Source organism: Sinocyclocheilus grahami, unplaced genomic scaffold (assembly GCF_001515645.1).
Source record: "Sinocyclocheilus grahami isolate Dianchi unplaced genomic scaffold, SAMN03320097.WGS_v1.1 scaffold48.1, whole genome shotgun sequence".
NCBI classification, from domain to species: Eukaryota; Metazoa; Chordata; class Actinopteri; order Cypriniformes; family Cyprinidae; genus Sinocyclocheilus; species Sinocyclocheilus grahami.
This window is the reverse complement of record NW_015505227.1, coordinates 295,911-307,246: the sequence shown is the minus strand read 5'-3', so window position 1 is coordinate 307,246 and position 11,336 is coordinate 295,911. Positions and strand designations below refer to the sequence as shown.

At 37.0% G+C, this 11,336-nt stretch overlaps 1 protein-coding gene across 2 annotated transcripts in view; it reads left to right on the top strand.

The window, feature by feature from the left end:
- The window catches only part of LOC107582858 (vascular endothelial zinc finger 1-like), a 16,547-nt gene extending 10,426 nt beyond the window's left edge, over positions 1-6,121 (top strand). Inside the window, exons 7-9 of one of the 2 annotated variants that reach the window (XR_001608982.1) lie at positions 882-1,053; positions 3,524-3,948; positions 5,670-6,121. Coding sequence is in view for 1 of the 2 variants with exons in the window: in XM_016268873.1 (XP_016124359.1) it covers positions 882-1,053; positions 3,524-3,849 (498 nt within the window). In the remaining variant the exon portion in view is untranslated. Of the gene's footprint in view, positions 1-881; positions 1,054-3,523; positions 4,086-5,669 lie in introns of those variants that run through there. The other variant, XM_016268873.1, reaches the window with a different exon arrangement.
- The last annotated feature ends 5,215 nt before the right edge of the window (positions 6,122-11,336 follow it).

Here is an 11,336-nt window from a genome sequence, read left to right as displayed (position 1 = left end):
GGTGTGGTTGACTCTTAACCTTTATAAAGAATATCTCTTTGGATTTGAGACTTCAGTCTTTGCAGCTTTACAGATCTTCTTTATGCACCAAGAGCTTATAACACTTCAAAGAGAAAGGAAAAATTTAAATCGCATCATATGACCCCTTTAAGAAGAAATTAGTTTTAATACATTTTTAATTGAAATCATTTTAATTACATTTTTTTTTTTTTTTTACTTTTATTCAGCATGGATACAATACCTTCCTATTCATCACAGAATAATAATAAATCTTTTTTGAGCATCAAATCAGCATATTAGAATGATTTCTGAAGGACCATGTGACACTGAAGACTTGAGTAATGATGCTGAAAATTCAGCTTTGCCATTATAGGAATAAATTGCATTTTCAAATATATTAAAATAAACCGTTATTTTAAATAGTAATAATATTGTACAGTCTTAATATTTTACTGTATTTTTAACCAATAAATGCCACCTTGTTAAGCATAAGAAACTTCTTTCAAAAACAATAAAAAATCCTACCAAGAGCTTTGAACGGTAGCCTGTTTGCCTTTGTCTTTACACAACCATATATAAATATTATTTTGTATGATAATAAACAGCATAATACTACATTTAATAATTAGAATATAGTGCTAAATATTCTTTGAAATCATCCTGCATTGTGTTTTTGGCTCTTTGCTAAAGCATTCTTTCATGTGCTTTTCTGATCATATGTGTGATGGTGTACGTGTATGTGGGCTGCAGCCATATGTGTCTGGCAGTGTGTGAGACGAGCATGAGTCATGATGTGAGAGATGAAGGCAGATCGGGATAGAGCTGGAATACCAAAGAGAATGAAGAATGTGTTTGATGAACAGTGTTGTTTGTTTGTGCAGACATGCGAATCCGCGTTCGCTACTAAAGACCGGTTACGAGCTCATATGATCAGGCACGAGGACAAGGTTCCCTGCCACATCTGTGGCAAACTTCTCTCTCCTGCTTACATCACCGATCACATGAGGGTGCACAACCAATCACAGCATCACGTCTGTCACCTCTGCAACCGCAGTGAGTATCATTGATCATTTCCTTTGGGGTTTGAAAAGCGTAGCTATTCCTTTAATATTCTAATACCCTTTTTTTTAAATGTCTTTATTAAAACACTTGAGAATATGAATGAATTGTAAATGTGCATGTTTATACACTACTATTTAAACATTTGAGGTTGAATAAAAGTAATGTTTTTGAAAGAAGTCTCTTGTGCTCACTAAGGCTGCATTTATTTGATCAGTTTAACAGTAAGAATGGTAATATTGTGAAATATTATTACAATTTAAAATGACTAAATATAAATTCAATGACTGCTTTGACAAATTTAGCAAATAATAATTTGTTGGAATTCTTTTGATCAAACTGATTATTTTAGTGAGTCTCTTTAAATGACTAAAGAAAAATGAGAATTGGATTAGTCTGATTGTGCTGTATGTTTTTGCATGCAGCCAGTGACATCTCAGAAAAGACATGTTGACTATTCATTTTCTTTGCATTATTTCAGGCTTTTTACGTTTTGTTAATAAATCATTTAATATATGTGACCCTGGAGCACAAAACCAGTCTTAAAGGGGTCATATGATGCGATTTCAAGTTTTCCTTTCTCTTTGGAGTGTTACAAGCTGATTGTGCAAAGACTAAAGTCTCAAAACCAAAGAGATATTCTTTATCAAAGTTAAGACTCTGCCACACCCCCCTAAAACGGCTCGTTCTAACATGCCCCCACATATCTATGTCACTATGTGGAAATATTAGCATAATGCCGCCCAAATGTGCACGCAAAGAAAGAAGGCGTGGTTTCAGTAACCACAGTTAGTGTTGAAGCAGCCATGTCAGGGAGACGCTGTGTGTTTCTAGGCGAAAGCAAAAGCACTTTATTTGGCCTTCCGGAAGTAGATGCATTTAGGAATCTTTAAGATTACTTACAACAGAACAGCAATGCATTTTATGGACGACCGTTTCATGAACCTAGGAGAGGAGGTCATTCTGACTTTGCTATGACAATCTGGCTCTTCTATATCAGCTACTGTTTTGTTATTAGTTTAAGTGTTTGCTATTGACTGTTCAAATGCAGAGTTTTGAGCATTGTGTGTGTGTGTGTGCGCGCGCGCATTTTATGGACGACCGTTTCGTGAACCTAGGAGAGGAGGTCATTCTGACTTTGCTATGACAATCTGGCGCTTCTGAATCAGCTACTGTTTTGTTATTAGATTAAGTATTTGCTATTCACTGTTCAAATGCAGAGTTTTGAGCATTGTGTGTGTGTGTGCGCGCGCGCGCGAGAGAGAGAGAGAGAGAGAGAGAGAGAGAGAGAGAGAGAGAGAGAGAGAGAGTGAGTTATGTGTACTATTTGTAAGCAGTCCAGCTGCAATTGCTTTGGCAATACAAATGTATAATTTTTGTCATGCCAATAAAGCACTCTTAAATTGAAATTGAATTGAGAGAGAGAGTGAGGGGCATTACATTTCCGACAAGTGCTTGCGGTGTTCGGCCAATCACAATGCACTGGGTCAGCTGGCCAATCAGAGCAGACTGCGCTTGTCGGAAGGAGGGACTTTGTAGAAAACTAAGCGTTTGAGAGAGGCGGGGCATAGAGGACCTACAATAATGTACAGTATTTGAAAAAGAATGTGTTTTTTGAACATTAAAGCATGTCAACATATTCTGTTACACCAAATACACAAAATAATGATCTTTAAAAAAGGATCATATGACCCCTTTAAGTCGCTAGGGTATATTTGTAGCAGTAGTCAAAAATACATTATATGGGTCAAAATTATAGATTTTTCTTTTATGCCAAAAATCATTAGGATATTAAGTAAAGATCATGTTCCATGAAGATATTTTGTAAATTTCCTACTGTAAATATATTAAACCTTAATTTTTGATTAGTAATATGCATTGCTAAGAACTTCATTTGGACAACTTTAAAAGCGATTTTCTCAATATTTAGATTTTTTGCACCCTCAGATTCCAGATTTTCAAATAGCTGTATCTGCCAAATATCGTACTAGCAAACCATAAATCAATGGAAAGCTTATTTATTCAGCTTTCAGATAATGTATAAATCTCAATTTCGAAAAATTGACCTTTATGACTGGTTTTGTGGTCCAGGGTCACATATGATATCTTCAACCATGGCTCTTTAGACTGAGCACCATCAATGAATAAAGGTGAAAGAAATATTGCTATGAATTACCTTAATTCCATTTACAAACAAATTATTCTAATGAGCTGATTCTTTTTTTTTAGTGAATCAAAAACATACTGTGCAACCACTGTAGTTCCAAATTACTTTTAAAAAATAATTTTAAAAGACTCAATACTCCATCATGGGATTTTAAACAAAGTTCACCTGTAAATTTTGGGACCTGGTGTTAAGTTTTAAATTGACCACGTTATAAGTTTCCAAGTAATTTACAGCACTAAGAAAGTGACAAGAGAAAACAATTACAATTTTCATAAAAATCATACTTTTTCCTCATAGGTTTCACCACACTGACATACCTGCGTGTCCATGCCCAGAAGCATCATGGGCAAGAGTGGAAGGAGAGTGGGGTCGGTCGTGGCTCAGGCTCAGGTGGGGTGCTGTTATGCCATTTGTGTGGGGTACACTGTAAGACACCCACACAGCTTCAGGGTCACATGGCCACACACGCCAACCAGACGGACCCCAGCGTTTCTTGCCCCATCAGCAGCAGCACTAGTTCAGTGGCGACAGTGGGCATAGCCACTCCTGTTTCCAGCCCTCCAGTCACAGTTGGCCTGCTGGTGACTGACTGCTCCAGCATTGCTCCTCAGAGCCACAGCTAGCCAACAGCACACCATGAGGAGGGAGGGCGGCATGGAAGAATCGGGGGTTAATGGGTGGGATGGTAGAAAAATCTAAGAGGATGGGCCCAACCTGGGCAGGTGAGCAAAGAAGCAGGACGATATATTGGATATTCACAACATATTTATGATGATTTTGCTGCCACAGAATTGAATGTCACTGAATTTTAATGCCATTTTCATTTGGCCATCAACTGGCTTAATTTCATTTCTGTAAATTTCTTCAGTTGCTTGGAGTTTAAGTTGCTGTTTTTGAAAGAATTCTCTTATGTTAACTAAGATGCATTTATTTGAACAAAAATACAGTAAAAACAGTAATATTGTGAAATATTACTACAATTAAAAATACTTTTTTATTTTAATATACTTTAAAATGTAATTTATTCTTATGATTATTATCAATGTTGAAAAGAGTTGTGCTGCTTAATATTTTTGTGGAATCCGTGATACATTATTTATTTCAGGAGTCTTTGGTGATTTGAAAGTTCAAAAGAACTGCATTTATTTGGAATAGAAATCTTTTGTAACATTATTAATGTCTTTACTGTCACTTTTGATTAATTTAATGCGTCCTTGCAGAATAAAAGTATTCATTCCTTTCAGGAAAAAATAAATAAATGGTAGAGCACCTTAAAATGTTTTAAGAAAGAATATATTGAAATATGTGGTATAGGTAAATATTACTGCTCGATCTGTGTTTTATTTTACTGTTTCATTTAAATGAAAATTAAAAAATATATATATCTTTTTTTGTATCTTTCATTGAGAAACATGCTCTTGATTTCTTAACAGTATTTCACTTTTTGCGTTCACTATTCTAAATCTACTTGATAACAATGTTCATGGTTTAAAAAAAACACCTTTTAAACAAATATGTAAAACATGTTAAAGGAACACTCCACTATTTTTGAAAATAGGCTCATTTTACAACTCCCCTAGAGTTAAACAGTTGAGTTTTACCGTTTTCAAATTCATTCAGCCGATCTCCAGGTCTGGCGGTAGCACTTTTAGCGTAGCTTAGCATAGATCATTGAATCTGATTAGACCGTTAGCATCTCGCTCAAAAATGACCAAAGAGTTTCTATATTTTTCCTATTTAAAACTTGACTCTTCTGTAGTTACATGTAGTACTAAGACCGATGTAATAATTGAGAAACTTTGCTGCCGTACCATGGGTGCAACAGGCGCAATGATATTACGCAGCGCCTGAAAATAGGCTTATTGGAAGTTACCTAGCTGGGACTATTTTCAGGCGCTGCGTAATATCATTGCGCCTGCTGCACCCATGGTACGGCAGCAAAGTTTCTCGATTATTACGCCAGAATGAGAGTATAGTTCCTAGCCATATCAGCCTAGAAAAACTTTTCATTTTCCGTCGGTCTTAGTACACGATGTAAAAGGAAAAATATCGAAACTCTTTGGTCATTTTTGAGCAAGATGCTAACGGTCTAATCAGATTCAATGATCTATGCTAAGCTACAGCTAAAAGTGCTACCACCAGACCCGGAGATCGGCTGAATGGATTCGAAAACTTCGTAAAACTCAACGGTTTAACTCTAGGGGAGTTGGAAAATGAGCCTATTTTTAAAAATAGTGGAGTGTTCCTTTAAGCCACTGCAGAGCAAATACATAAATGTTCAGATATTTATTTATTGGTCTTTTTATCAACATTACCCAGTCCTATTATTAAGTAATAATATCTTTTTGTAATAGTATTGTCCATCTTCTAGATGCAATTTGTTTATTAATGGGTGTGTATGCAAAATAACATTACCAAACCAAACAATGTTTTCTCACTCCAGGCTGCCATGGAAATGCCAACACAAAGATTACCATGGAAACCTACCCGTTAACCCACCCCTCTCATCCACCTCAAATCTTGCCGGGACTGAGCAAGAACTGAATGACTCTCCTCAAAATAAGTGTGACTTTTGAATGAACTCAAGAAATATCACCCTGTTTCACACTCGCATATTTTCTGTGAAGGCAGAGCAGTAAGTCTCACTGGATTCCTTTTCCCTCGTACGCTTTGATCTGGTCTGATGGATACAGACTGAAAGGGTTTAGAAGAAGAGTCTAGGAAGGTCTGATGGACGACTGGTTTGGGTGTCAGTACATTTCCTCGCAGAGTCCCATGGGAGAGATCACTGGTTTTAAATGTAGGCTGTTATTAAGTGCTGTCCCAGTTCATTATTTAAAAAAAATCCAGTGTTGAGGAATGTAGAACACTAAGAGGAATTGACACATTATGCCTCCCGACGGGACTGAGCAAGAACTGAATGACTCTCCTCAAAATAAGTGTGACTTTTGAATGAACTCAAGAAATATCACCCTGTTTCACACTCGCATATTTTCTGTGAAGGCAGAGCAGTAAGTCTCACTGGATTCCTTTTCCCTCGTACGCTTTGATCTGGTCTGATGGATACAGACTGAAAGGGTTTAGAAGAAGAGTCTAGGAAGGTCTGATGGACGACTGGTTTGGGTGTCAGTACATTTCCTCGCAGAGTCCCATGGGAGAGATCACTGGTTTTAAATGTAGGCTGTTATTAAGTGCTGTCCCAGTTCATTATTTTAAAAAAATGTAGATCACTGAGAGGAATTGACACATTATGCCTCCCGACCTTTCCTTATAAAATAATGGCTCATATCTACATGATCTTGAAGTCCAGAAGAGATGCATTTTATAAATGAATTTACTCTGTTGTAAGAGATCAATCCATCATAAATGATCTTGACATAAATGACGCCTCCACAGAACATGAACATTTGAGGGGATGAAATGTAGTGCCATTTCCACTCATTCCCTGCAAAGGATTGTAAAAGGGTTTAAACATGGTCACAAGGACAAAATATTTATATTTGTAATGTATGTAGTATACATAAGTTCTAAAAAAGCATCTACTGTTCAATGCCTCCTTTGATATTTTTCTCATTGATCTTGATCTTTTTTTTTTAACTAAAGACGTTAAAACAGATGTAATAATGTTGACTATGTTGCATAAGATCTGTAACCTATGTTTCCAGTTCTGTTTGCTGTGTTGATGCTTGTTTAACGCCAATATGTGTTGGTGTCGCTTTGCTCTTATCCTAAATAATCTCTGTATTATGAACATGCACCTTGCTTTAATGGGATATCATGTGTATGTGAAATTACCTGGTGCTTTTCTGCAATTGATACACACAGTTGCTATAGTGTTAGAAATTGAAAAGTGATTCTTTTGAAAGAGAATGGGATGACACTTTTCTGTGAATATAGTACATAATGGTGTAACATTACATATTTCACAAATCCTACATTTTTTTTAATTAAAATAAATATTTAAAAAAGTTTTTTTTTTTTATCTAAGTGTATTTAACTATTAAATGTGTTACATACAAAACGATATGACATTAACATAGCATGTTTAAAACGCATCAAATGCCTGTCCCACTTCAGAGGTCTTGACCTTTTAGACTAGCAGTATCATAGGTCATATTTCTGATACATAGCTTCGGTTTTTAGTTTTATGGTGGTTTGTTGGCATGACAAATATTTTTACAATTGCAGCATTGTTGTGAAAAACAATGAAATACAATAAAGCCTAAGCTTTTGCCTAATTGGTGGAGATATTAATAAATATGATATATAAAATAATATTTATATAATATATATTATATCATTTATATAATATAGTAATATTTATATAATCACTTTCATGGACTTTTACCTTAACTGTTCCCTGCTAGCGGAATGACCTGCCCAACTCGATCCGAGCAGCTCTTTAGCCATCTTCAAGAAACAGCTGAAGACATGTCTCACCTGTACGGTTGCCGAGAAGTGCAAAGCAAATCACAATTCTGAAAACAAAATTACAAACGCAAATACAAGTCTAAAAAACAAAATAACAATTCAGAAAGAACAACAACAATTCAGAAAACATTATAAGTCAGAAACCATAATGACAAATTCGAAAACAAAATAACAAATCAGAAAACACAACGACAAATCCGAAAACAAATTAACGAGTCAGAAAACACAACAACAAATCAGACAAACCGGAAGAGGCAGGTATAGTTTGAGACAGCGCCATTGGTTTGGGATTACTCACCGCTGACTGGACGAGACATCTGTCAATCAACGTATACAGGAAAGAACCAGACGAAGAACAGCAGAGTCATGGTAGAAAGTTCAGCGATGGTATTAAAGTAGCTCAGTTTAAATGTATTGTATGAATTGCCCTTACTATGGAATAAAAAATACGGGGTGTCTATTTACATTTAGTTAAAAGTGGCTGTAAAACATCAGCTCCAGTGGTGCAGATGGATAAGTGCGTGTCGTTGGCTTTTTGACACGATCGACCCAGGTTCAATCCCGTCTTTTGCCAAACTTTTTTTTCTTCCCTGTATACGTTGATTGACAGATGTCTTGTCCAGTCAGCGGTGAGTAATCCCAAACCAATGGCGCTGTCTCAAACTATATACCTACCTCTTCCAGTTTGTCTGATTTGTTATTTTGTTTTCGGATTTGTCATCGTGTTTTCTGACTTGTTATTTTGTTTTTGAATTTGTCATCGTGTTTTCTGACTTGTTATAATGTTTTCTGAATTGTTATTTTGTTTTTTAGACTTGCATTTGCAATTTGTTATTTTGTTTTCAGAATTGTGATTTGTTTTGCACTTCTCGGCCACCGAACACCTGCCCCTCTATCACGACCACTCGCTATTCTATTTCTATTCTAGCTACTTGTTTTCATTTTATTTTTATTTTTTTAAAACCCTTGCTATGTGTACTTGTCCCAGCACTGACATAATATTGCTCTTTTGTTGGTTTGATTGCTTCTATTCTCATTGTAAGTCGCTTTGGATAAAAGCTTCTGCTAAGACGCTGAATGTAAATGTACATATTAGGGTTTTAAGAATAAATATTAAGAAATTGCATAGAACTGTTATGCAATTTAAATTTTTTTAAATCATTTTTATACAATTATAATGAGAAATGAGACCTTATTGCACCCCCACCCCCCTTTTAACAACAAAAAAAACCTTCATTTGTAAAAGTTTCAGGTTCTGTAGTTGATTTGTACCCTATTCCTGTAAGGCACCGTGCGTGTATTATTAGCACAAGACAGTGAGCGGTTAAACCGCGTCCCTCGCATTGTTTACACCGGTGGTCCTCCCCTCCCCCACACACTCATCCCTCTCTCTTTCTTTCTTTCTTTCTTTCGTTCACTCCATCCCCCTCTTTCAACTCCTCCTTCTCCCTCACTACCGCTACTTCCAACAGCTGATTTCCAGACCCGAGAGAGAGGAACACAGCGAGAGAGCTGAGGTTTGGAATCGGCTGCAGCAGAAGGATTCACAGCGAGCAGGAATGCAGGGAGAGCGCTGCGATGCGCCAGCATCCGTCATGAAGATCTGAGCTCCGCCGCCGCTGCCATCAGCTCCGAGAGGTTAGCCGCTGTGCTAAAGCTAACTTTACAAACATCTGTAGCCATCAAACCTACATTATCGGCCTTTGTCAAGAGTTACAGCTCATGTTTCATTGTAAAAGTTTCAGGTTCTGTAGTTGATTTGTACCCTATTCCTGTAAGGCACCGTGCGTGTATTATTAGCACAAGACAGTGAGCGGTTAAACCGCGTCCCTCGCATTGTTTACACCGGTGGTCCTCCCCTCCCCCACACACTCATCCCTCTCTCTTTCTTTCTTTCTTTCTTTCTTTCGTTCACTCCATCCCCCTCTTTCAACTCCTCCTTCTCCCTCACTACCGCTACTTCCAACAGCTGATTTCCAGACCGAGAGAGAGGAACACAGCGAGACAGCTGAGGTTTGGAATCGGCTGCAGCAGAAGGATTCACAGCGAGCAGGAATGCAGGGAGAGCGCTGCGATGCGCCAGCATCCGTCATGAAGATCTGAGCTCCGCCGCCGCTGCCATCAGCTCCGAGAGGTTAGCCGCTGTGCTAAAGCTAACTTTACAAACATCTGTAGCCATCAAACCTACATTATCGGCCTTTGTCAAGAGTTACAGCTCATGTTTCATTGGCTATGTGCATTAGGTTGGATTCTATTCACTTTTTATTATTTTCGCTCTGAAATGGATCATTTGTGCATATAAACATCATATATGGGTCACGGAGCAGATTAATTAGCTAGCTAGCCGGAGGTAACAGCTGGTGAGGTCGCGTAAGCTACGTTATTATTAAGAGTTAACTGGCTTGAAATTCTATAAAACTGAACAAAAATGTAGAAGATTGAGATATATGTAGGCAGACCGCTGTGGTGTGTGGAAGGGCTTATAGCAGCTTAATATAATAGCCTTGTAACGAGTTGTCATTGCAGGGTAGCTTGGATATATATATATATATATATTATGAGGAAAGAGCAGCTTGGCGAACAAAGATGAGGAACAAGACTGATGTGAAACTTTCCAGACGTGTTGCAAGCACATGCTTTTTTTGCTGGCTGTTCTCACTGATATTCCAGATAAAGGTGCTGTCCTGACCACCCACCGAGAACATGATAAAAGTACATCAACCTTTGGCATGAATTTGGTCTAGTAATGTTTCTGAGGGAGCTGCATTGTTGTAATGCGGCTGCAGGAACTGAACATGGGCTCAACAACTTTGTATTTCCTAATATGTACCTATATGTTTAGGTTCAATACTTTATTGCTCCTTTATAGTTGTAACCTAATTCTTTTTGTACTCGTTAACTGTTGAGGAAGTCTTCACCTTAACAAATTACTGTAGTGCCATCACGACTGTTCAAACATTGTCGAAACATTTACATAGTTCCGTTTAATACATACATTTAAACGCATATTATATATAATGTCAATTAACGTTTACAGTGACCAAGAATGTTAAGCCCCCAAAATGACAAAAGCTGTTTCTAAGCTATATTCCAAGTCTTCTGAAGTCGTATGGTAACTTTGTGAGGAGCAAGCAAAAATAAAAGGCATAATTCACTGGAAACTGTGGAGCAGATTTTGAATGTCATTTTACATCCCACATATTCAGATTTGAAGTTATGACACGCATGAGAACCTACATTGCAAAGTGTCGATTGGCATTTAAATGCTATTCATGGGTTTCAATGGATGTGAAGATTTTCAGTGGATAATGCCTGTTTTATTAATTTTGTATTCCATGAAAAAATTTTTTCAGAAGTTTGGTCTCAATTTAGAAATTTTGTTTTATTAAACTACTTTTGAACTGCAGATAATCAATTTAAAGGCATAGTTCACCCAAAAATGAAAATTGTCATGATTTATTACCCTTCATGTCACTCAAGATCTGTATGACTTTTTTTTTTTTTCTAAACCGAAACTAAATAGTTTCGGTTCCCATTGACCATTGTATGGACAAAAATACTATAGAAATCAGCGCGAACTGAGCTATCTTCAAATGCTGACAGCATTGTCATTTTTGGGTGGACAATCACTTTAATGACATTTCCTCACCTGTGTTTGTTTTGATGTAGGATGGCTTTC